This window comes from Schistocerca nitens, chromosome 7 (genome assembly GCF_023898315.1).
Source record: "Schistocerca nitens isolate TAMUIC-IGC-003100 chromosome 7, iqSchNite1.1, whole genome shotgun sequence".
In the NCBI taxonomy this organism is placed as follows: Eukaryota; Metazoa; Arthropoda; class Insecta; order Orthoptera; family Acrididae; genus Schistocerca; species Schistocerca nitens.
The window spans coordinates 360,078,246-360,105,794 of record NC_064620.1 but is presented as its reverse complement, the minus strand read 5'-3'; the positions used below and the strand labels follow the sequence as shown (position 1 = coordinate 360,105,794).

At 42.2% G+C, this 27,549-nt stretch overlaps 1 protein-coding gene across 1 annotated transcript in view; it reads left to right on the top strand.

The window, feature by feature from the left end:
- The first annotated feature begins 415 nt into the window (after positions 1–415).
- Positions 416–27,549, top strand: part of LOC126195630 (uncharacterized) — a 61,576-nt gene continuing 34,442 nt past the window's right edge. Inside the window, exons 1-2 of the mRNA XM_049934255.1 lie at positions 416–472; positions 23,518–23,874. Of these exons, the coding sequence (XP_049790212.1) occupies positions 23,539–23,874 (336 nt within the window). The 5' untranslated portion in view covers positions 416–472; positions 23,518–23,538. The remainder of the gene's footprint in view (positions 473–23,517; positions 23,875–27,549) is intronic.

Here is a 27,549-nt window from a genome sequence, read left to right as displayed (position 1 = left end):
TCTTTTTTCCGACGTCTGAGAAGATAACGCTAAATCAAAGTAATGGACAGCTAGGAAAAAAATTTGCGGTAAATAACTTCATTGACTGCTGCTGGAGGCACCGAATGAAATATTTACTGAACAGATCCTTCCCTCATTAACGGTTGCAAGAGAAAAAGCGACAACTCTGAAATTATTACGGAGAGGCTAACTGCAAGTCATACAATGCCGAAGTACTCACTACAAATTAGAGTCGGAGAAGTACTCCTCATTATTCAGACACTATCATAAAAACGCCCTCTTAATGTAAGAATAACGCTTCACTTGATGATCAGCTGATTAAAATGTAATTTAGCTTTAAGAACGAAAATTAAGTCTGTCGCTGGATCTCTTAAATAGCGGAACGTCACAGGGAGAGGCGCTGTGCAACGACTGTCTCCTCAGGGAACTGCTCGTGTGTCTGTGTAGCAGCGGTTGCAGCAGCTGCGCTCAGGTAAATCTGTTTAGTAATTTAGACGTGTTTGGCAGCTGCAGCTGTAAATATCATAGTAGGGTAAAGGCTGTATTGAGGCTGCGAATGGCAATGTAGCAATCTTGGAACAAAAAACTTTTGTTTTTTTACAAAGTAATAATTTCTAGTTTAGTGTGGCAGCAAAAAAAAAACAAAAAAAAACAAACAAGAAAACAAAATAAACGCACAAATAGTTACGGGAGTCGAGACGGTAGCGAAAGATTTTCATGGAAATTCCTGCTAAGGAAAATAGCAGAATAGAGTATCAGCTGATGAAAGTAGGATATTTCGCTGCGAAGGGATATTTGGCACTGAAACATGACTTTGTGGCACAGTGATTATCGTGTCGCAGATGTGTTCGACAAAGATCTGGATTTAAAAGTAATAGAACAATACACCACATCAACAATACACCACATCCATCAAATTTTACTCTCACGACATCACACACAGTAACATCGTTTCCCGGATGTTAGCCTGGTCCACGTACTCCTGTCTCCATTCCACGCAGAGTATTATGACTGAAAAATATTGCGGTTTTCACTATCGTCCGCGTATTGTTATGGTCATGAATTCCGAAAAGCAGCGTGACTGTCAAAAACGGTCAGTAATGCGTCCACACGGATTATAATAGGGTTCGGAATTAGTTCTACCGACGTAGGCCATCCGATCAAGCTCTTTCGTTTCCTTATTTGGCCGTAACGATGCAGCCATACTTGGCGCCTTCGTAGTGTCACTACTAACGCTCACATCCTCCTACACATTAAATCACATTAGCAGAATTATAAAAGCATGGAGAAAAAAACTGGTGTATTCATGAAAACCGTAGTGACAATGACCTAAGGAAACTGAAGAGACCCTAAACCTGGATTAAGAGATATGGTTTTCAACTGCTATCCTTAGTTTTGCACACACACCAAGAGTGCGTACAACACAGTTCAGTTATTTCAGTCTCAGATATGACTCTGTTTAATGCTGCCCTAATATTTGCATTCCATTACGACGAAAGGACGTAGCCACAAATCATATACGTGAAATGTCCTTCAAGAGTTACCAGAGCCTGACGCGCCGTCTTTTTCCTGACCGAAACACATCTGTCACATTGACATGTAGTGTAAACATTTACGTTATCCGTTTGATAATGATTTACCCTTCAGCTTGTTGCTTCTGTTTCGGTCCCATCGCATGAGAAAGACTGGTGTGTTGTACCTCACTGAAATTGTGAAAAAGTATACATTTATTTTATACATGACTAATTCCTTTTAGTTAAAAAGAGGACAACATACTTGGTAATACTGAAGAGAAAGCATGCTCTTTCGGTTATTTATTTGCCTGTGTCAACACCGAAGGGTCACAAATTATGATAACAGTTTCCTTTACACACTTTAAAAATACAAGCACTTCCACTTGTAGCCCGATGTCCTCTGTTGTAAAAATGGCGGGTGTAGATTGCTGCAGTTCATCTACTGGCGATACATGCGAACAAAACGAAATATCTGAAAGCCAGGTCTGCTTTTTACCTTTAAGAGCTGCTATGTCGTTATACACATAACACTACAAAGTGCGGTAGAGTCAAGTGTTTATTTGCGTTGTTGTGTCACGAGTTCTATGTTGTCGTACTTTTGAACACTATTTGGATTTCGTTGTTCATTGTTGCACTGTTTCCGTCGGAGCTTCCCGCCATACAGGAAACTGTTTTGCTGCCTTTTGTTGTGTATTTGTATCAGACAGTTCTCGTCATGTGGTTAGCTGTCTTGTGTGCAACAATGCATTATTTACGTTGTGGTAAAAAATCCGTAGCGATCAACGCATGTGCTAACTTTGAGGGCGAAAAATAACAGTACAGGAGCAGTTCCGTATCACAGCCAGGAAAGATTCTCCTGGTATTAGTGAAAGTACAGTGAATCGTGTTTCAAGAGAATATAGAGAAACTTCATGTCTTGTATCACCAAAACTGTGTTCTGGAAGGTGACAGACGTTTGCGTTGGACAAGTAGCACTCATAGAAAGCAAGGTCCACGACTTACGTTGTAGAAAAACAGTTTCCAACACTAGAAGCTGTACTGGAAAAGGTGAAGACTGAAGTGCAAGATTGTTATCATCTGAGTGAATCAAACCTCTGACATGTTAATGTGATTTCAGATACACAAAGACAAAAAACCTGTGCTCAGGAAAATAACCAAGTAGCAAAAAAAAAAAAAAAAGACACTAGTTCTTGTGGGAAATAAGGAACATGAAAAACAATGGATGGATTGTTTATTACACTGATGAGTGGTGCAAATCATTCCAGAAACTTAAGATGGCATGAACAGAAAATGACTTAAATATAGGATAATGTATAAAATAATCATAGAGAAAATGTTAAAGAGAGGAATCTCTGGAAGGAAGGAATTCCAAAACCGTGCAGTTCTGGAAAAGGTTTTATAATGTGTCACATTGGGAACTAAGATGAGTTCAAATGGTTCAAAGGGCTCTGAGCACTATGCGACTTAACTTTTGAGGTCATCAGTCCCCTACAACTTAGAACTACTTAAACCTACCTAACCTAAGGACATCACATACATCCATGCCCCGAGGCAGGATTCGAACTTGCGACCGTAGCGGTCGCGCGGTCCCAGACTGAAGCGCCTAGAACCGCTCGCCCACACCGGCCGGCTCCATCACTGTATGATATGTCATATTATGAAAATTACCAATAAGAGCCTACACCCAGGGATTCACAAATGTAGTACATTCAAAGATCCGACAGTGAAATCAAACAGTGAATGGATATGAGTTCAAAGGATTGGTGTAGCGATGTAATGGATCAATGAGAGTCAAGTCTCACCACCGAATTCTCTGGGCAGGGGCACATATGCAGGCGCAGGAGGGATGGATGAAACACCTCTCCATTCTTCGTCGTCGGTATTTGTGTGTTGGCGTGGAAGACGCTGGGACTGAACGGTGCGCAGTCTCGCAACTGAGCGGCGGTAAGGTGGTAGTCATCGGCTCTTATTTATGTTCTGCAGCTCTGCAGCGAGGCCAGGGATGATTTTTGCGTTGGCTGAGCGCAGTGTTTTGCGTTGCACAAGCAGCCATTTGGGACCGTAAGGATTCGTATATTTAATATGGAACAACAAACGTATCAGTCCAAAGTGCCGATGAACGTTCAGTCGGAGTGCTGTTCAGAATCGAAGCAGACAAAATAGACGATGGGTTCAGGGTTCTCCGTCTCCTCTACCTCCCGCGCTGTTTGACCACCTGTTCCTTAACACCTCTACTGAATCCTAATCTCACAGACTCCCAGACTTCTCGTCCTCTCAGCGTAGTCATTGGCTGGCCAAACTTGCAACGACCCCAGTGACTGATGACTGTTTCGTGACCACGCCTCCCAGTGCACGGTGGACTTTTCACATTGTGTATGGGCTGACTGTGACTCAGGAACCAGTGTTTTTCTCAGATGCTTTCCGGAAAATCCGTTTCCAGTGCTGTTCGCAATCAGTCCAGTACGTTTTCCCTTCGCATTCCTTAGTCAGCGTGAAAGCTCCCACACAACACTTTTTATAACCGATGTTGCTGCATGAAATCTGAACAACCTTACACGTGCGCTTTGTCTAGAATCTGCTCGTGATTCATTAGCATCCTTCTCACTGTCTGGAAAATCTTATTATCAGGGCATTCTCCTTCAAAAATTCCAAAGTTTCATCCATATTTCTGTGTGCATTCTCGGAGCTTTTCTGTCTGCACTTAGTCTCTGTGCCAGCAGGCATACACAAATTATCAGCATGTTTCTCATTGTCTAAGGCAAGCCGAATTGTTCTGCAGGAAACCAAGTTTCACATCACGTATCTGCGTTATGGGCAGAGGTTAATGACAACGGTGTTTTCCTCCATACTTGGGTCCAGGGCATGCGAAGCCTCCCTTGCAGAGAGTGCATAACGCCTCCATGTCCACGTCTCCTAGCACTCGACGCTGCCAGCGATCCAAGACACTCTCTTCGTCCTGAGCTGCTAGTGCTGGGAGGTGGCGAAAGTGGCCAGCCCGAAGGGATTTCATACGAACTAAACACTACCGGACACATTTGAGCGTTTGTCGAGAACACAGAAGCAGAGAAGGACAAGAATTTCAAGATAAATTATATTTTACAGGTGTGTAACTCCACTCTAGAAAATGTTCCCCATAGTGTCTGGACGAATTCCGTATGTCATGAGCATAAACGTCAAAACAAATATGGACTAATAGCTGTCGGCATTGACATAGGAAAATAACCATTGCTGATCAAGTAAACCGCTGCAACGGCAGTTACGAAAACACATCCTGAAATGAAAGTGATAAGATAAATTTTATTTCATTTGTCATTCTCGTATACAAAATTTATTGAAGCCAATCAATTTTTATTTTACTGTTAAAATTTACAGTACGCTTGGTTGGTAATTTATTGAAAACTGTCTGTGTATAGACTGATCATTTGTAATTTCATAATTTTTTGAACTCTAATTGCCACAGAAACTTAACGCAGCATTGCTTCATTGGAATATGAGGAACAGATTTCCGATATTCAATAGTGAACAGGTGATTGTCGTGCATCGTTACAGTGGCAGTGTGCCTGCATGACAAATACACTCCACCACAGCCTACCATAGACTGCAGCTACTAATGGAACTGCTTTACAAACTCTTAACTCCCAAGCACTGGTAGTAAAAAAGAAATTCAACCTTTATACCAACGCTTTCTCCGAGGAAATAGCTACAGTGGTAAACAAAGTTGATAATTCTTGGCAAAATTTTAACAAACTACCACCCAGTATAAATTTATTATATCTCTCAGTTGATTCTGAAAACCGACTGAGCATATTTGACTTTTATCGTTAGTCACCACGTCAAAGCTAGCTTTATTTCCACTACTGTCTAGCTGTAGAGGTTCCATCTCAGAAATGATCATAAATCCTACGCAACTATCTCCTTTCACAGAATGTTCGCCTAGACATTCATCAAATCTTTGTCACACTATAGTTCACCCCAGTTTTGCCTTGCCGAATCTATTCTCCCAGTTTATAGTCATCCGGTATTGATTGAGGAAATCCAGATGCAGAAACACATCGACAGTCAGAATGAGATATTCACTCTGCAGCAGTGTGTGCGCTGATATGAAACTTCCTGGCAGATTAAAACTTCGTGCCGGACCGAAACTCGAACTCGGGACCTTTGCCTTTCGCTGACAAGTGCCCTACCAACTGAGCTACCCAAGCACGACTCACGACCCGTCCTCAGAGCTTTAATTCCGCCAGTACCTCGTCTCCCACAGTCCAAACTGCGCAGAAGCTCTTCTACATACCTTGCAGAAATAGCACACCTGGATGAAAGGATATTGCTGAGACATAGCTTAGCCACAGCCTAGGGGACGTGGGGGACGAGGTACTGGCAGAATTTAAGCTGTGAGGACGGGTCGTGAATCGTGCTTGGGTAGCTCAGTTGGTAGAGCACTTGCCCGCAAAAGGCAAAGGTCCCGAGTTCGAGTGTCGGTCCGGCATACAGTTTTAACCTGCCAGGAAGTTTCATATCAGCGCACACTCTGCTGCAGAGTGAAAATCTCATTCTGCAAACATCCTCTAGGCTGTGGCTAACACACAATTTTAATCTGGCAGGAAGTTTCTCATCGACAGTCAGTTTGTACTTCTTTATTAAACTCCATACTCCTTGTGCCTACAGCATATACAACCTTTGTCTTCTGCAGAATTAACACGGGTTACACATTTTCTTGCACACATGCATAAAAATTTCTCCACTCATCACTACTCCCATTGTCTAGAATATTTAGTATAGCCTTACCGCTAAAATTCATATTCAGAACAGAGTAGTCACCAACATTGTAGCTTTCCATGTCTTCCAAGAGTTCCTCCCTTATCTCCTTAATTTCAGTATGCAATGACACAGGTTCCACTTCACCTGGTCCCAAAACAAGTACTCACTTAAAATCTTGTCAGTTAACCCTTCATTCGACATATTTTACCGGGGTTCCTCTATCAATATTGCCAAATTCTCGTAATTTCGCTCCAGTTCCGGTCCCTAAGAGCCTCGTCCATTATTAAATGTATTTCACAGAGACCAATGGCCTCGCCACATGTTCCAATTCCATCAGGAAGCACTCTGTCACTTGTCATACCATGGTTGCCAATGTCTCTGATCAGAAAGTGACATTTGGGTATCGACTAGTTCCACTTCTGTTGCATGGAGGTACGAAATATTTTGTTTTCATCATAACCTAATTCTTGCAGTAAAGACTAAAAGGGCCTTACGTCGTTAATTTTCCTAAACACAAAGATTATTTCAGTCTGTACGCGGTGTGGGTCAAACAAATTATAATCAACGCAGAGGGTGTCCGACAAAGCCCCGATTTTCTTTAAAATAGAGAATGGAATTTCGATGACATAAATACTATGTGCTTCCATCAGCAGAATACCAAGCTTAGTTTCGTCCTGTACACTTTTGGATCATAATTCTGCTAGGAATGCGTTACTAAAGTCGTGATAAGTGTTACAGTACTACATTAAAATATACATGCAGCCACTACAGTTCTTAAGTAGCCACACGCAAAATTCGTTTTGAGTTACAGGATCCCTGACAATGGTAACGCATTATGAAACTGATACGTCCACATGTGTGAATGGAGATCAAAGGCGGAACAGATGATTCTTGTGTACTGTAAAAAAAAGTTTCCTGTTTTCTTCATCCTCAAACTCACTCATTAATTCAAGCTCATTTGCCTTGTTGTACACGAGACCATCACGAATTTGTCGTAGTCTCTTCTCCAATTCTCATAATTCCTCTCAATCCGCTCACATAGTTTATGCTCAATATTGTTACCATAGCTCATGGCTAAAACCTTCTACAGCTTTACTTTGGCGCGAATTGCCATCTTATGGTGTTAGTTTAGTGCTCATTGACTCCTATGATTTATTTCAATTGAAGTCTGCTTAAATCGGAGACCTCATTTTCGGCTCAGGTCGCCATTTCAGACAGGTTAGCGTTGAGACCATCTCATTCATAGTGACAACTGTTCCATGGTGACACCAAGACCTCCAGTCTGTTCGTGAGTGTACTCACTCTTAATCTCGCTATTTCAGTATCTGATCATGCCACGACACATTATGGCTTACACTATGTAGTGATTTCCGAGAGGACTTTCGATACTTTGCGTGATCTACTAAACTACTTCAATGCAGTTCACTACTTCATTTTTCAGTGTGATCATTGGGCTCTTTAGTTACTTAAAAACTGTTTCCCTGTCACCCCCGTCACCTTCTTGTTGGTATCCCTTCGCTCCACTGACTGGTTCTAGGCCTGTCATAACCTCAGTTACTTCACTTCTAATATCTTCCATAGTACCCACGTGCTACACTATAAATGCATCCAGGTTAGTCTTTAGATCTAGAGTAGTTTGCTACACATATACCTATTTCTCACAATTCATAGTGGTCAAGTTTTGCATATCTGTACTCGCTTTCAGGGATCCCAAAATCTGACCAACACACCTATTATTCACTTTCTTCTCTCTAACTTTTCGCGTTATCAACATTTGAAAACACTAAAGATGCAAACTGGCAACAGTACTTCAGCTCTGTAAAGCATGGCAGTGGCGGCCAAAGACACCTGGTGTAAGACACAGAGTGGAGGAGCCGACAAAGGCTCGTTGTACTATCTTGATCTTGGTGTGGGAAGCTACCCATAAAAGGCGGATGAAAGACAATGATCAACATTATGAAGAAGCAGTATACAATGGGAACTACCGCATTAATGACACATCAGGTGTTTCCACAAGTCATGTGGTCTCTAATCGAGAAAGTATCACTATGATCTCTCGAGTGGCAAACGAGTCCTCATTAATCCCCCTTTAAGGGGACCGAACCCTGCCTATCTAATCCATGTTAAATTAGGCACTCATTTCTGGAGAAAACTATTTGATTCATGACCTTAATATTTTTACTGTGTGTAACATGATGCTAATAGAGTCAGCTGTGCTAAAACCTACTTTATCCATTTTATAGTTTTTAAGAAATACTTCTTTAAATTTACTAACAAAAAATATTAGGTTTATTCTGCAGAAAATATTTTTTGTGAACTTTATAATGGGGGAATATTAATTAATGTAGTACCAGAGGTGGCTTTGTATGTTATGCAGAGTCTCTGAAAATTTCATTTATCTATCTGTGATAGTTTCTGTTATAATGGGGCATATGTACTGAAAATTTTAGTTTGCAGGAAATTGACTTTAAAGAAAAAACTTTTGGAATTTGTTACTTACAGTTAATTAAAACTAAACTGCAGCATATGCAGGGCCTTCTTTGGCCTCTAGCAGGTCTTCTAGCTACTTTTTCACTTTCTGGGATGTTTGTCTCGCTTTCTTGGACATATTAGATGCAGACCTGTCTGCATCGGCTATCTTAATTTCATCGCAATGTTGCAGCCCAGTGATCATATTTTCACCAGGATTAATTCCCAGCTTTTTCAGTACCCTACATTTTCCAATATTACCACAATTGAATGTAATAATAGCATCATTAACTCCTAGTTTCATTGTATGCATGCTTACGAATACAGTTTTAGGAAGGCGGTTCAAAATTATGCTGTTGAAATGTTCATTTGGGTTCTGTGTCTGCCCATGCAGACATTTCCTTAGAAGCTCAGTATGAGCCAAGCCTCTGAAAATAGTTTTAATTGCTGTAATTCCAGCAGCAGGCAGACAATGCTGGTGAGAATAATATTTTCCAGTTGCCTGAGTCCTATTGTATTTGCAACACGAATTTTCTCGTGATGGACACAATCCATAACATGGCTTATCATCAGTAGAGGACTTATGGAAGAATATGGCCAAAACATCTTCCTTCATTGCCTCTAGATTTTCTTTATTTCTCCTAATTGCCCTGTCTGATGAACAATTTTCCTTCTTATAACTTTTTTCCCTTCTTATTAACAGTTAGTTTTCGCAGCCTTGTTCCCAAATGTTTTTGAACATGCCCTACACATTCTATTTCGTTAATAATGGCACCTCCATATGGCTTAGAGTTCACCACATTGCTGTATGCCTTACCGTCACCATCGCCCAAATATTTATTGTACCAGACGCCTCTTGTTTCTACGGAGCCATGATATATTTGTTGTACTCCATGAAATTCCATACCACCACTTGTTCCTCTAAAATTAGCCACATAGTTGTGTTCTTTCTGTTCATTAACTTTAGAACATTTGCAATATTTAGACATTATCTCCACATTTAACACTCCACCGGTGTCTACACTAATGGCAGTCACTACTCCATTCAGAGAAGTATGTCCTCTTTTCTGGCAACTTCCAACAACTCCAACTGCAATATCCGAACATCGATCATTTTCTTCCACTGCTTCCCTAGCAGCCAGTTCCATGCTCTCCTCACTGACCTCACAGAGCTTTCTGTAATATTGCAGTCAGTTTTTCAAATTTATTGGGTGGCTGATGTAAGTTTATGAGGGAAAGTTAACCTAACAGCAATAGATTTTTTTAAACGTTGTCAAGGAACAAGAGTGGCAGGACGTTTATAGTGGCAATAACATAGATGAAAAATATAGTGCTTTCCTTGATACATCCATTATGCTCTTTGAGAGTTGCTTTCCATTAGAACGCTCAAACGGGATACTATCAGTAAAAGGCAGCCTGGGTGGCTGACTAGTGAGATAAGGATATCAAGCAGAAAAAATTGGGAATTATATCAGAATGTTAGAAGTAGTCATAATCAAGCTACAGTAGCCCTTTACAAACAGTACTGTAAGGTGCTTAAAAATGTTATTAAGGAGGCAAAGAGCATGTGGTATGCAAACAGAATAGCTAAGTCACAGGATAAAATGAAAATCATATGGTCAATTGTGAAGGAAGTGTCTGGTCAGTAGCACAAGGTCGACGATATAAAGTCAGTTCGTAGTAAATTATTTCTGTTACTGATAAATCAGATATATGTACAGTATTTAATTATCATTTTCTGAGGATCGTTGGTGAATTAAATAAAAATTCAGTTTCTACAGGAAATCATGTAACTCTCTTGGCAAATGTCTTTGCGAGATTGAGTAAGTTTGTAATTATATGTGACATTTCTTTAAGTACGAAAGCCTTTTAGTGTCAAAATTTATGCATCATGATCTGAAAGGTCATTCACCCTTTCACTAATAGAGTGCCCATCAAGTAATGAAGAATGAATAAAAATATTGTCTATGGCTGTGCTACTGCATCCTACTTAAAAAAAAAAACTGTCTGCATCAGATCATATGAATTTAGGTGATCTACCAACATCCTTTTTCTTGCACCATCATATAAAAAACTTCTTATATTGAAGTCACCACATGTAATCGATTTCTGCTACTTCCTACAAAGCGAATTAACAATCCTCTCTAGCTTGAGCAGAAATGCTCTGAAGTCAGAATTAGGGGGTCTATAAAGAACAACAATTAGAAGTTTAGTTTCATTAAATTCAACTGCCCCTGCACAACATTCAAATATCTGTTCAGTGCAGTGGCATGATACTTCTGTGGACTCAAAGGGAATACTGTTTTTTATGTACATTGCCACTCCCCCACCGCGCAAGGAACTCCATGAAAAACAGCCATGTAATCTGTATCCCGGTAAAGGAAGCCTATGAATTGTCAGGTAACTTACTCTTATTCTGATACACCAATAATTTAAGAATCAACCTCTATAAGTAGTTCACTAACTTTATCTCTAACACCTCTTATATTTTGATGAAATATACTGATTCCTTCTCTACTTGGAATCATGTCCTCTGATGGTGAGCCCTTAGTTAAACGGACTTCTTTTAAGCAGGTATACCTATCAGCTGACTTCAATCTATGGTATGGATACTTGTAAAAGCTACCTGAGAAAATCAATGTAGACATCCTGTGTAGTACTAATGTAAAACGATTTGTAACTAAAAGTGGAATTATCTTGCAGGTCAATCAGTTGCATCTGAACATGAACAGGGGCGCTTTCAACTAAAATGGCAAACATTCCGAAAATAGCTCGAAAACAAATGCAAGATTGGCAATGTCCTCAAAATCTTTATAAACCAATTGTTGTAATTCTTGCAAGCCTACAATGAATTATTCAGACCTCAAGCTTTCTTTAATTCCAATGGTCTTAGGGATCTGTTTTGTGTTTGTCAGAAGTGCGATTTTAGTTTTAAATACAACCCCGTCAAATCTGAAAGAACTCATCTTGTAATGTCTTCCAGTGGGCAGTGTGCAGTCAAGTCCACTAAAAATATCAAGTCTACAATCCATTCTAGTTGTTCTAATTTTCATTCCTGAACCCATTTTTCCTTCATAAATTCAACAACAGCGAGATGTTAATCTAAAAATCGGTCCTGGCAAGCACTTTGAATTAACGAACGTACTTTGCAGTAATATATGAAATATCCATACTCTTCGTTCATTGCTATCGAAAACTACTGCAACTGATAATGGAATTAGGGGCTACACTTCAAAAATTTTGCTACTCGTATCATCAACATCTTCAAGTGCTCCAAACCTGCAAATTTAGCATAAGGTGCTTCTTGATGAGCAGTACAATGAATCCCATCTGTCGATCATTGTAATTTTCTGCTCTTTCGTTGTCATCCAAAGGTTTAAATTCCTTCTGCGTGCAATCCCGCGTCCGGTCATCCTGGTTTAGGTTCACCGTAACTTCCCTAATTCACTCCAGGCAAATGCCGGGATGGTTCCTTTGAAATGGCACGGCCGGCTTTCTTCCCCGTCCTTCCCTAATCCGACGAGACCATGACCTCGCAGCTTGGTCTCTACCCCCAAACAACCCTACCTTCTGCATGGCACTGTAGGGTCGTTTCGTAGCAACTAAGCGGTACCTATCGCTAACACGAATTGAGAATTCTTATTCTTCTCATTTGTCGTTCCCATTCATTTTAAAGGATTATGACGATAGATCGCTAGACTGTCTCTTTTTCCGCAAACAGACACTGGACCTGTAAACATCCTTCATACCACTAACAAAAGGCACAGGCTAAAAGTCGCTGACAACACAATTCTGCTAAACTGGGTTGAGCCGACAGCAAAATGCGGCAATGTAGTGTTAAATGAAATGCCGCGGTGTTCCGGGTACCACCGAGAATCACCGAGCAATGCCCAGCGTGAGGACCTTCCTTGCCCTACAAGCGACTCGCACACGCTGAACGCGTGAAGTTTGGTACTCCGTTGCAGGAGTCAGTGAAGTGAAATCAAAAGCAGAGAAGGATTTCTGATTCGAAAAATATATGCTAATATCAACAGCAGTAGAAAATGGCATTTGTTATAGCACACTGAACCGCTAAACAAACTGATATAGGCACGCATATTCAAATACGGAGATATGTAAAGAAAAGCAGAATACCGCGCTGTGGTCGGCAACGCCTGCATAAGACAACAAGTGTCTGGCGCAGTTGTTACTATTGCTACAATGGCGGGTTAGCAAGATTTCAGGGATTATGCACGTGTTGTTATAGTCGGCCCGCGAACCATGGAACACTGCATCGCCGAGGTAGCGATGAAATCGGGATCTTCCTGTAAGATCATTTCACGACTGTAGCTTGAAAATCAGGAACCCGGTAAAACATCAAATCTCCGACATTTCTGCGGCCAGAAACAGATTCTGCAAGAACGGGTTCAACGACGACTGAAGAGAATCTTTCAACGTGCCAGAAGTGCAACCCTTCCCCAAACTGCTGCACACTTCAATGCTGGGCCATCAACAAGTCTCAGAATGCGAACCATTCAATAAAACATCATTGATATGATCTTTCAGAGCCAAAGTCCCAATTGTGTACCCTTGATGACTGCATGACATAAAGCTTTAGGCCTCGTCTAGGCCTCCCAACACCAACATTGGGTTGTTGATGACTGGAAACATGGTGTCTGGCAGGACGAGTCTCGTTTGAAATTGTATCGAGCGAAAGGACGTGTACGGGTATGGAGACAACCTCATGAATTCATGGACCCTGCATGTCAGCAGGGACTGTTCAAGCTGTGAAGGCTCTGTAATGGTGTAGAGCGTGTGCAGTTGGAGTGGTATGGGAACCCTGATACGTCTAGATACGACTCTGATAGGTGGCACGTACGTAGGCATCCTTTCTGATCACCTGAATCCAGTCATGTCCAACGTGCTTTCCCATGGACTTGGGCAATATCAACAGGACAATGCGACACCTCACACTCAAGAATTGCCACACAGTGTCTCCAGGAACAGTCTTCTTACTTTAAATACTTCCGCTGGCCACCAGATTGAACAGACGTGAACATTATTGTGCGCATCTGGGCTGCCTTGTAACGTGCTGTTCAGAAGAGATCTCCACCCCCTCGTACTCTTCAGGATGTATGGACAGCCTTGCAGGATTCATGGTGTCAATTCACTCCAGCACTACTTCAGACATTAGCCGAGTCTATGCCACATCGTGTTGCGGCACCTCTGCGTTCTTGAGAGGGTCCTACACTATATTAGGCAGGTCTACCAGTTTGTTTGGCTCTTATGACTGTTACGATGTTAGGTCAGAAAGTGAATAATTTTAAAGAGTTTAGCGATGAATTGCTGCCATCAGATTCGATTTCAAACCAACGTCGACAGCAATAGTCCAGATATACGTGCCGATGTAGCAAGCATAAATCGAAGAGATGAACATAAGATGATAACGAAAGTGTAATTCAGTAGGTAATGAGAGATGATAGTCTCGTAATCATAGAAAATAAGAATAAAGTTGTAGGGGAAGGAGCGGAAAGAAGGTTTACTTTAGAGTGAAGTATTGGTAATAGGAACGACAGGAGAAAGACTAATTGAGTTCCGTAATAAATTTCAGCTAGAAATTTTGTTCAAGAATCACAAGAGGAGGAGGTATAGGTGCAACAGACGTGAAGGTATTCACAGTTCCGAGTATGGAAAACTATCAGCTGCGGAATAGAATGACGACAATCAAAATTTGTGCCGGATTAGGACTCGAAACCAGATTTTTCGCTTGTCTCGAGCGATTGCCTTACCATTAGGCTAAGTGTGCACGTTTCATTGTCAGATCCAAACTTCCATATGTCGTCAGTCAGGTATCTACAATTTGTACTGTTATATCTATTATGTAGAGGGGAGAAAGTCTTAATTGAAACTCGTTTGTACACTATCAGCTGATACATACCCGTGTTGTAACGAAGTACGATGCAATATACCTTCGGAGGTGCACGTATGTTCAAAGGAACATTACATTGTACTTGTGAACAACACACACACTGCGATATCGTACTCAAGATGACAGCATGAATAACCGAGACTAGTTAACAAATTTTAAGGTATTGCAGACAATTTTATAACTTTTTCAATTTATAGATGATCCGATAGATGACGTCGGAAGCCCCATGAGCCTGTTCGTCGATGATGCTGTTGTTTATAGGGAAGAAGAAACTCGGAGAATTGAAAGTAAATGCTGGAAGGTTTGCCGATATTTGGTGCAGCGATTGGTTGTTGATTGTAAGCTCAAATGTAATGTGCTGCGCATAGATAAGTAGATAGACCTGTTATTGTATGATTACACGATTTGCTAACGGTCGCTGAAACCAATCAGATGCATGACATACCTGGGGAGTGGCGTATGGACCGACTTAAAGCTGAGAAACCATAAAAAACCAATTATTGGCAAAACAGATGACAACAGTGATTTATTGGAACAATAATGAGAAAATGTAGTCCGACTAAGAAGCAAATGTCTTGCGAAATATTCGTTAAATTGACAACTGAGTATGTCTCGTCTGATTGGGACCCTTACTAGACAGGACTGAGAGAGAAGATCCAAAAAAGAGCAGTGCGTTTACAGATTCGTTTAGTAACTGCGAAAGAGATGCTCACCCAGCTCCAGTAGCACACGCTAGAAGTGAGGTATGGTGCTTCACTATGAGGTTTACTGTTAAAATTCCAAATGCGCACGTTCCTAGAAGAGTTAAGCAGTACATTGTTTCCTCCCACGTACAATTCGTGGAAAGTCCAGGTTCGACCTCACACAGGAGACTTACCAGCAATCGTTCCTCCACGAGACGTTTCCCTACTCAAAGAGGAGGGGGAAATACACCTTAATGTGGCTGGCGTTGAGCTGATGTAGACGAGACGTGCTTCTGTTCGTCTAAACACGCGCCCTAGTTACGCCTTGGCTTCCCGCCGGCGCTTTTCCGTGTGGCGGCGCCGTCTGTTCTCCTCGTCTCGAGCCCCGCCCTCTAGGTCGGTGGAGTGGAGTGACTGAGTCGTGAAGCGTGGCAGTACGCCATCGACTCCGGTAGTGCTTTTTTGTATTACTTGCGGTGGTTTGTGTGGTGTCGGCCGGCTCATTCCATCGTGAAGATCTACGGCATAGCGTGCCTGACTTGGAGAAGCCTTTAGCTCCGATTATTCTTGTTCTTGTCGGAAGAGAATTGAAATAAGGAGCTGTGATGTTGCTGTTCCGGAGAATAGTGGGAGTCGCCGAGGACGATTGCTCCGGGAATGTTTTGAGCACTAAGGGCGGCAGGTTTTCCTCCGGGACTGAAGTTGAGTATATGCCGCTATTGCCGTTGTGCGTTTCACTTGCTATTGCCTTGTATTAGGGTGGGGTTTGCGACTTCCTTTATGCTGCTGCCGCCGACATTGTGTGTTTTCCGTCCTCCGGTTTAGCTCGCCGGTTCTGAACATATGAAGGAAAAGGTTGAATGTTAGTTCTGCACTGCCTTTGCGGAGTTTGGCTTTCAGTGTGTAGGTTGTCCTTGTACTGCTGGGGTGGTTCCTCGGTTAGGCGTCGACGTGAGCGTGAATTGTTTGGTTAAAATTTGCAGTAGGCACTCCGGGCATGGTCGATGCTGTACAACCAGAATAGTAGAACATGTTGAGTCAAAGGGTGTGAATGTGAACTGTTGCTCTGTCATGTCACACTAGGAGACTGTCTAACTAGGCACTGATGCATCGGTGGCTATCTATTGATTCTTGTGACCAATTTGGTTGTCAGTTCCAAGCCTACGTGTTCTATGTATGTGAGAGAAAGAAAAGAAATTTGCCAAGTACGTGGCTGTGCACACATTAAAAGTTGTTGGTGCATGTGTTTATCTTAAAGATTGTTTTAATACCGTATATTATTATCAGCCCCCTTTTAGACTGAAAATTTTACAGTATTACAGAATTTAATTTTTATGTTTGCCTATATGAACCGAGTCGATTGAGCTGGTGGCTTTTACGCCAGTTTGTGAAATGTGGCAGCTTTACGCTGCGGTCTAATGATTTGTAATTGAAGGACATCATTTAATTCCTCTTTCGGGCTCGCCTTGTATTTTTCCTGTTTCGTACTACCTGAAGATTGTAAATCATGATATTGGGGCACGATGACTGATTGGTAGCCTTGCAGCTGCTTGCACTTCATACTCAGCAACTGTGGTTAAACTTTTGTAATTTGCTGGCCATGTTGGTGTGCGATTGTTTGCATTTTTAAGTTGAGATTTTATGCAAGTTTACCTTTTAGAAGTATATGCATGTATTATTGTTCCTAGGATTTAAGCTGGATAGTATCAATTGATTTATTTAAGATTGCTAAGTTTTAGGGAATTGGTTCGCTGTATGATAGTTCTTAATGCTTAATGTGGATTCTAAATGTACTGTGGCCCTTAAGGTTCGACTACTGATAAATTTGTTGATTTGTCTTCTATTTTTGAGAAATTGCCTAACCGCAACCATCGGCCAGCCCTCCAGGCTGAGCTGTTTATTAAGTACCTTGATCAATTGGCCCTTCAGGCCCCCCTTTTGGAAGCTCTACAGCCCTTAAGGCTTTGAAATCCGGTTTTAATACTTAACCTCCCTTGTTATTGTACTGGGGCACTTAAGGCCGGCTTACTGATAAATTCCTGGCCATTACTTACTTATTGCAGAATGTGACTAATTTCATTTATTACCTTGCCCTTAAGGTCGAGTTGGTAATAAGCTCTTATTTTCCAGTTGATATTTTTAAGATTTTCTTTTCTTGTAAATTCTGCCCTTCAGGCCCCTTACTTGGAAGTTGCACAGCCCTTCAGGCTGAACACGTTATATGTATTCTTGCTAAATTGGCCCTTCAGGCTTTCTTTGCGATTGCAGCCCTTAAGGCGTACGCAGTACTATTGTTGATGAACTAGTTTCTTAAGGTTTGATTCTCCCTATATTCATTATCTTGACAGATTGTATATTGTATTTCAGCTAGTTTTAATAAATGCATTAGAAGTAAGGTGTTGTTACTTCTACCAGCACTTGGCCCTGCTTCCTCGCCCGATCCTGGTGGCTTCTTACTTCCTTAATTGTTAGAATTTTTACCCGTTAGCCACTATTATCGGTTTCAGTAGATATAGATATAGATTAAATTCACAACTGATGTAAGACGCTGCTTATGAAATTTAAGGATGGCACTTTCGGGTTACGGTTCAAATGGTTCAAATGCCTCTGAGCACTATGGGACTTGACATCTGTGGTCATCAGTCCCCTAGAACTTAGAACTACTTAAACCTAACTAACCTAAGGACATCACACACACACACCCATACCCGAGGCAGGATTCGAAACTGCGACCGTAGCAGTCGCGCGGTTCCGGACTGAGCGCCTAGAACCGCTACACCAGCGCGGCCGGCTTTTGGATTATGATTTATAATTGTCTCCAAATCATGTAGACCATGTAAGGAAACCAAAGCCTTTTTCTGCAGTGCCATTGTTGTAAACAACGTCACCTGATTCACACTGGGGGATTAGAAAAAATTAAAACTTCGAACACTAGGAAACATACGATATATTATTGTTATCAGAGCGTTGAACTATTATAATTTTCTCGAGTTTCCAGATGGATGAGTTCGTCAAAACATCGCTGCATTTCGAAGAACTCAGCCAACTGGAACCATGTGAAATTCATATACCGTAGAACCCCTCTAATCCGACCTTGGGTGGTCCGTCACTCCGGTTAGTCCGACCATGCTGAGGCTCACGAGCCTGTGCCGACTTGTCACTGACTGAACGCCTGTCGGGCCATTGTTGAGGTGTCTATCACTGTGCATATTGTTATACTGTACGTTATTGTGCAGTTTTATCCTTTGTTGGGATTAAAAAACGTCGTTGTTTGCTTTATTCCGTGTTCTCTACAGTACTTATTAATGTAGATTCATTGTGTGTACAGTTGTCTATTTTTCAACATGTCTGGATTCAAACGTAAATACGTAACTCTTTCACTAAATGAAAGTTAGCAGTGCTACAAAGACTGGACGAAGGAGAATCGCTCCAAAAAATTGCAAAGGAATTGAATGTAGGTGTTACGACAATGAAGGATTGGAAGAAGAATCGGAAAGACATTGAATCCTATACAGTTACAACTGGTGGTGAAAACACTCTGAAGAGTTGCAAAACATCAAAAAAGCCTAAACTTGATAACTCATTGTGGAAGTGGTTTTGTCAGGAAAGAAGGAAAGGAACTCCAATATCCGGGCCAATTCTCAAAGAAATAGCGGAAGTTTTGCACAAAAAACTGGAAGCCGAAAGTAAATTTGCTGCCAGGGAAGACTCGATTGATCGTTGGAAAACTCGTCATTGTGTCCGATTTGTTTCTATTTCCGGTGAAAAACTATCTGCCGACGCCGCAGCTGCTAAGGGGTTTTCTGTTAAGTTTCACAAAATTGTAGAAGAAAATGAACTGTTACTCTGCCAACTGTATAACATCGACGAGACAGGGCTGAACTTTAAAATGTTCCAACAAAAACGCTCGCAGCTTCAAATGAATCCGTGGTAGGAACGAAACTTATAAAAGATAGAATAACAGTCATTCCTTGTAGCAAGCACTCCTTGTTCGTCACTGGCAAATCTAAGAAGCCAATGGCATTCAAAAATATAAACCTGTCTTCCTTACCGGTTTCTTACCGCAATCAAAAATCTGCTTGGATGGACTGCAACCTTTTTAAATCCTGGTTTTTCGACGAGTTTGTGCCATCGGTCGAAAAAAGACTTGAAGCAAAAAAATCTGCCTGTTCGTGCTCTACTGCTGTTGGATAACGCTCCATCACATCCATCTGAGGAAGATTTGGTGAAAAGGGACATAAAAGCTCTCTTTGTGCCACCTGATGTGACCTCACTCATCCAACCAATGGATCAGGGCGTTATCGAATGGTTAAAAAGGCGATACCGCAGAAATTATATCAGTTCAATCTTGGAAAAATCTGAAGGAAGCCATAACCTGTTTGAGGCAATGGAATCCCTTATCATCAAAGATGCTATCTACACAATCGCTGCAGCATGGGATGAACTGAAACCTGACACACAGCGGAAATCGTGGCGTAAGCTTTGGCCACAAGTTATGGCTGAAAATGAGCATACCGAAGATGAGCAAAACAACGACGCACCTGAAATCGTTAAAGATCTACAAACTCTGGAGCCGAACGTCCCTTCCAATGAAGTTGAAGAGTGGATCAACGAATGTGACTAAGACTGACACTTTTGAAGAGCTCAATGACGACCAGATTGTTCCCACTGTTGGCCAGGAAATTGTGAATGTGAGGAATCGGACGGCGAAGACGAACCCCCCATCCGGATTTCACACAACGATGCAAAAATCGCTTTTGACATCGCCCTTCAATACATCGAGCAGAATCCAACTTCAACTCCAATGGACGTTTTGTGGATGAAAAATGGAGGGACACTGTAGCTAAATCTAGAATAACATCTGCTAAACAAAAATGTATCACTGACTTCTTTTCAAGTAATTTCTTTTCGTTTTTACTGTAAAAACAATGCGTACAGTATAATCATTTCTTAGTTTATACATACAGTAGTTTATTTCTTTGTAAAAAATTTATTTTTATATACAGTGCTATAAATATTTTTTTAGTTTACAGTATACATCGTTTATACGTTGTTTCCTTTCCTTATACGTTGTTTCCTTTTAAAACAAATACATATTATAGTGTGCGTAGAAGATTTTTAGTTAACATATTGTTTAACACTGCCTAAAAAACATCTTTTCTTATTGTGAGACCTGAGTTTCTCCTGGCGTATACAACTTTCAAATAACTTCCGGGAATTCAGCCAGGTTACACTTTCAGCGACCGCCGATATTTCGGCGGGAGAACACCCCGCCATTTTCAAGGCAAACTGCAACGGACAGGCGGCGTACATGCAAATTTAATACCTCGGTTCTCGGACAGAAGCAGGAAAGATAACACACACACACACTGAACACTAGTGCCACCAAAGATGACCAAAGTCAGAGCTATCGATAGTGAGACTATGAATTCGCAGGTGAGGCAGCTTTGACTCTGTTCCTCTGTTTTTTGATAAGGGAGAGAGCCGGATTCCAAACAGAGTTTAAACTGAAACCTCCATCCCTGTTAACGAGGTTACTCGCTAATTTAATCTCAACTGCCTCCCTAATGACACTGTCCCAATAGCTGGACGTGCATGCCAATATCTCGGTGTTATTATATAACATGGGGTGGCCAGTATCCAAGCAATGTTCGGCAATAGCTGATCTATTTGGCTGCTGTAATCGTGTGTGCCGTTTATGCTTAGTACATCTGTCCTCCACGGTCCTGATAGTTTGACCAATATATGCCATGCCGCAGCTACAAGGAATACGATATACAGCCGCCTTACGCAGTCCAAGATCATCCTTAACGGAACTCAAAAGTGCTCTAATTTTAGATGGAGGTCGGAAAACACATTTCACGTCGTATTTCCGTAAAATACGACCGATCTTATTGGACGTGTTTCCTACGTAAGGCAAAAAGGCAGTAGACTTAGGTGTTGACTCAGAATTATCATCAATCATCCGATGTACAGTTGCTCGATAGCGCAACGCACGTTCAATCTGTCTATCACTCTAACCATTTTGACGAAATGTAACTTCAAGATGGGACAGCTCAGCTGGCATAGTCTCAGCGTCAGAAACGACATGTGCCCTGTGTACCAAGGTAGGAAGTACCCCTTCACGCTGAGCCGGATGGTGACAACTATTAGCTTGTAAGTACAAGTCGGTGTGAGTACGTTTCCTGTAGACTGCATGTCCCAATGATCCATCATCCTTCCTCCTAACCAACACGTCGAGAAAGGGAAGGCAACCATCCTCTTCCACCTCCATCGTAAAACGAATGTTCGGGTGGATCGAGTTCAGATGCTCTAGAAAGACATTCAAATTCTCCCTACCGTGAGGCCAAACAACGAAGGTATCGTCAACGTATCTAAAGAAACAGGCGGGTTTTAAAGGCGCCGACTCCAATGCACGTTCCTCGAAGTCTTCCATAAACAAATTTGCGATCACGGGAGACAACGGACTACCCATCGCAACTCCACCTGTCTGCTCGTAATACTGGTCATTAAATAAAAAGTAAGTGGATGTCAACACATGCCTAAAGAGATTAGTTAAATCAGCACCAAACCTGGCTTCAATTAACCGCAACGAATCAGACAGAGGAACACGAGTGAAGAGAGAGACCACATCGAAACTCACTAAAGTATCAGAGTCATTCAGCCTCAGTCCCTCCAAACGACGTAAAAAATCAGCTGAGTTCCTGATATGATGTTCACACCGTCCTACTTGTGGACTCAACAGAGAAGCAAGATGCTTGGATACACGATACGTCGCTGCGCCGATGTTACTCACTATAGGACGGAAAGGAACCCCTTCCATATGAACCTTTGGAAGGCCATAGAACCTAGGGGGAACCGCACTATAGGTGTTAAGCCCCTTGATTGTGTCCTGCGACAAACCACTTTTCTTCAGGAGGCTGTTGGTCTTTCTCTCAACACTTTTCGTGGGGTCGGCATCGATTCTGCGATACGCTGAATCAGATAGTAAACGTTGCATCTTTTGTACATAATCATGTTTATTTAAAACAACGGTGGCATTGCCCTTGTCAGCAGGTAAAATAACAATACTGGGATCAACTTTGAGAGAGCGTAAAGCAGCCCGCTCTGCTACTGTTACATTACTCTTGGGTGGACGAGCCCTAGTCAAAACACGGCATGCCTCCCTCCTAACTTCCTCTGCAGCGTCGGGAGGTTGTTTGCAAACTGTCTGTTCAATTGAACTAATAAAATCAACTACCGGCACATTCTTCGGAGTGGGTGCAAAATTTAAACCCTTCCCTAGCACGGATAAGGTTGCGTCGTCAAAAGATTTCTCTGTGAGATTTATCACAGAACGTCGAGATATAACATCCGACTCCGCGCGATGAAAACGTTCAAACTTCGCCAAATGCCGGGCAGTAACGGAGTTGTACTCCCAGTCAGCTTGGGTCCATGAGGCACCGTCCAACCAATCCCAAGTGAAATCAGACACTTCAGATGCCACCATTAAATGAAAACGATACAATTCTTTGGAAACAGAATCCAAACGTCGACGAGTAAAACGAATCCTTTCGCGAACAAGAGCCAAGCCAGCACGTTGCTTGATACGATTGGCGGCAGGAGAATTAATATGGTGCACAACCTTATCAATTGTTGGGACATGATTTTCATCACGACACCTCAATAAAAACGACAAAGCACATTGCAGTCTAACTCGACAGCGACGAAGTTTATCCAACTTACGTAAACACCGATACATTTCCTCCCCGTAGAGGTAAACAATGTGAGACCTGAGTTTCTCCTGGCGTATACAAGTTTCAAATAACTTCCGGGAATTCAGCCAGGTTACACTTTCAGCGACCGCCGAGGTATTAAATTTGCATGTACGCCGCCTGTCCGTTGCAGTTTGCCTAGAAAATGGCGGGGTGTTCTCCCGCCGAAATATCGGCGGTCGGTGAAAGTGTAACCTGGCTGAATTCCCGGAAGTTATTTGTAATCTTTTCTTATTACTGTAGACGTCTTTTAGTTCTTAAATCGTTTAATTTTTGGTACTAAATGTCTTTTTATATTTTTTGCAGTAACTATTAGATTTTTCGGATAATCCGACCTTTTTCTCGTCCCGACCATGGTCCCAGTCCCGAAGGTGACGGATTAGAGGGGTTCTACTGTATCTTGGAACACCTAAATCACTACATCTGATGCACAGAGTGAAAACACTGACGTCGTGATGCTGCTGACTTCATCGTGGAAGCCGTCAGCTGCAGCTGCAGACGAGGTCAGCGACCTGGACTACCTGCTGAAGATTCTGCACTGGTCGGGCACGATGCGCCACCCGCACGCTGGTCCCTGGGCCAGCCGCGTCCACTACACGATCAACGCGTTCTCGACGGTGGCGCTGCTGCTCTTCATTTGCTCGCAGGCTGTTCTCCTTTGGCGCGACGGAGCGACAGACCTCGAGGGGTTCACCCTCTCACTGAGTGTCCTGAATACGGCGAGCATCGTAATGATCCGCCTCAGGCACATAGCAGCACGGGAGGCAGATTTCCACAGGCTTGTTATGCAGGTAAGCAGCTTCGGTAGGGCGTATTTGTCAACTGCTCTTCAGTCGCCTCGATACATAGAAATATATCCAGAAAGACTGCGGTGTACAATATTCCTACTCACTTTTTCGCCATGAAATTCTTGAATCAGCGTTTCACTGAACGCTTGCCATTTCAGATTTGTATGCAGTCTCAACAATTCAAGGACTTCCTCCAACGTCGTTGTCAGGAATTATCTGCTGGTCATGGGGTATCTTATTTAGTTGGCTGAAGTAGACAATGGAAACTTCAAGAAGGCACCTAATTTCCATATGCTACAAAAGTCGATATAGATCTCTGTAATGGAAGAACAAAGTTAGCGAAGTTAACTTTAAACGTTAACATTTTAGTTTAGGCTTTACCGTGACTGTTATTGACATTTTGTTTACAATATATGACAGTAGACATGTGATGTGTTACGACAGTGAAAGGAGCCTGTGACCACTGGAGACAGTGCCACAAGTTCCTTCTAAACATCGTAACAAGACACACATGTCATATTAACAAATGTAAATCTACCTGATGATAGAGGTTTAAAACCTTGAAACGCGTCGTGGAGATAAATAAACATTGACTGATAACAGTTAAATTGTTGTTTCATTTAATTAGCGACGTTGCTTTCGACAGAAGGTGGAAGATTCACTTTACGCTTCAGTTGCCTTTCAGAACTAAGCTTCCGTTGGGCTTCTGTGATAACACAATCTTAGAAGGTAGATGCATGGCCAATGAGCCAAAACATAATTGCCAATTGCTTAATAGTATATTCGCCCGTCTTTGGAATGAAATACATCACTGGTTCTGCGTATCAGGTTCAAATTCAAACGGCTCTAAGCACTGTGGGACTTAACATCTGAGGTCATCAATCCCCTGACTTAGAACTATTTAACCCTAACTAACTTAAGGACATCACACAAATCCATGACCGAAAGAGGTTTCGAACCTGTGACCGTGGCAGCAGCGAGGTTCCGGACTGAAGCGCCTAGAATCGCTCGGTCACAGCGGCCGGCTATGTATCAGGGATCCCACAGTTTCTTGGTGAGTTTGTGGAGGTATGCGGCATTAGATATCTTTCCACATGTCATGTAATTCGCGTAAATAGCCGGCCGCTGAACAGGGTACGCGCTGATGGTACTAAATATGGTTTCCATTGGATTTACATAAGAAGAGTTTGGCCGCCGAAACATCAACGTGAGTTCAATAAAATGATCCTCAAACGCAATGGCACGGTTCTGCCTATGAGACACAGACAGCTATACTACTGAAAGATGACATCGCTGTTGGGATGACATTTAGTATGAAGGGATGCAGTCGGTTCGCGGCTATCAGCGTGCTGCAGGTTTCTAGCGCCGTTCAACTCACTGACGGCGGTTGTGGAGACGACCAGCGACCTAGTGTAGCGCAAAACTGATTCAGCCGAAGAGCCGACACGTTTCCATTGACTGACGGTCCAATCCTCATGATCCCCTACCCACAGCAATCGTAACTGACGATGTCGTTGGTATGCTGTGGAGCTCCATGTTCAACAGTGTACGATGAACGGTGTGCTCAAAACACTTGTGCGTGCACCAGCGTTGTGCTCTTTCTGCAGATATGCAACACATCACTATTCATCCTACTTTACAGAGCAGAGAAGCACAGAAACCGCTCTTTCTGTGAAGAGTCGCGGACTTATAACCATTTACCGCCTAGTGCTAGTTTCATTGTCCGTCTACCTCTTTCGGTAGATGCTCACTACAGTATCACATGAACATTCGACCAGTTTCCCCGTTTTCGAGACGCTCGTTCACAGTCTCTGTATAATAACAATCAGCCCTCTGTCAAAGTCGCTTACCACGATGGACTTCCCCATTTGTAGCACATATCTTCTCTAGGGTGATCCCCATCCTTGTCTGCTGAGGTTATGTACTTTTTTTTTTGCCGCACCACGTGCCCTCAACGCCACCAGGTCACGGTGGGTAATAGTCATAATGTTTGGTTGATCAGTGTACATCTGTTCGATGAAAGACGTAGTGAACCAAATATTACATTAGCCAGCTCTAAGAAACAAAAAAAACAGAGATGTTCAATCATAAGACGATTTTCAGCAAACAGCGTTTTTTTCTTTCTCGGAATTGCAACAATTGAAATAGACAATCATGGGCAGAAACAATACTGAAAACATTTTCCGATCATCCAAGAGCATTATAGATATGGTGTGTCCAGCAGAAGACAGCCTTGGTCTCAGTGTTCATGAAATTTGTAAATTTCCTTGTGACTGTGAAAGAGGCTACATTGGTCACTCCACTAAAACTATTTCGGAGCGCCTACATCGAATATCGAGAGCACACTAAAAACCAAGCCGTTATGGAACACGGTCTCAGAAATAAAGATACAATTACGTTTGATGAAGAGGACATATTACGTCGTGCATTAACTGAGATCAGGACATATAGCTACAACTTTAACCAGCCTCAGTAGAATATCGAAGTGGTAGTTTGACATTCAAAGGGAACAGAGAAATAAGCTGAGACATCGAACATCTGAGGAAACCATCATGACTGCCAACGTTCTTCCAGCATTGATAATGATATAATCTTTGGCCCATAATTGTAGTTACGTGACTTCTTGAAGTCTCCGTGATACTTTTCAGCCAATAAATAGTGTAACATAGCGGGGAAGATCGGCCGTCGAGTTGGAAATGACTTTAGTTGATCCACATTCGGCAACTTGAGTGTCGATGATGATGAAAAGATTAGGACAGCACGGCACGCAGTTCCCGAGCGGAGAAAGTCTCAGATGGGGCAGGGAATCGAACTTGGGGGCCATTACAGGGCAGTCATATATGCTGACCACGCCTACGGAGGCCGAGAGGGAAGGCGTTGAAAGCTAGATATTGCATCTGAATCAGATGCGGCCAGAACAGCGAGAAGCATTTATTCAACATTGCTACATTCTTTAACTAAGTAATGAAAAGTTATTTCCCCACTCTAGAGGAATTAGTGTAATTGATACGAATGAAAGTGGGTCACTGAAGTATGATGAAACTCTTAGCCGACCGATGTCAGAAATGAAAGAAATGATTGTTGTGTCTAGCTCATACAGCATAGACACAATGAGGTAGCTAGGTGCACGCTAAACTAACGCAGACGGGCTTGAAGTTCTGGAACATGAGACTTATTAACGAATAAGAAGAAAAGTACGTAGATGTTACTTAACTTTTATTCTCTTGTTGGAATACATCTCTTGAATAGTAGTAAGCTATAAGCACTGATACAAATGGCGCCTTGCTAGGTCGTAGCTATGGCCTAAGCTGAAGGCTATTCTATCTGTCTCTCGGCAAATGAGAGGAAGACTTGGTAGTTCTAGTCGCAAGCTATGTCGTCCGTACAACTGGGGCGAGGTCTAGTCCGTGTCTTGTGACCTGCCATGTGGTGGCGCTAGGTTTGCGATTACACAGTGGCGACACGCGGGTCCGACATGTACTACAGGACCGCGGCCGATTTAAGTTACCACCTAGCAAGTGTGGTGTCTAGCGGTGACACCACAATGATAATGACATAATATACTAAAAATAAATAAGCTTCGTAACATATCATACCACTAATGATACCAGGGTTTCAAATGAGCCTCCATCTGTCGAAAAATTAAATTAACTCCTCATTGCCACATCTCAAGACTTT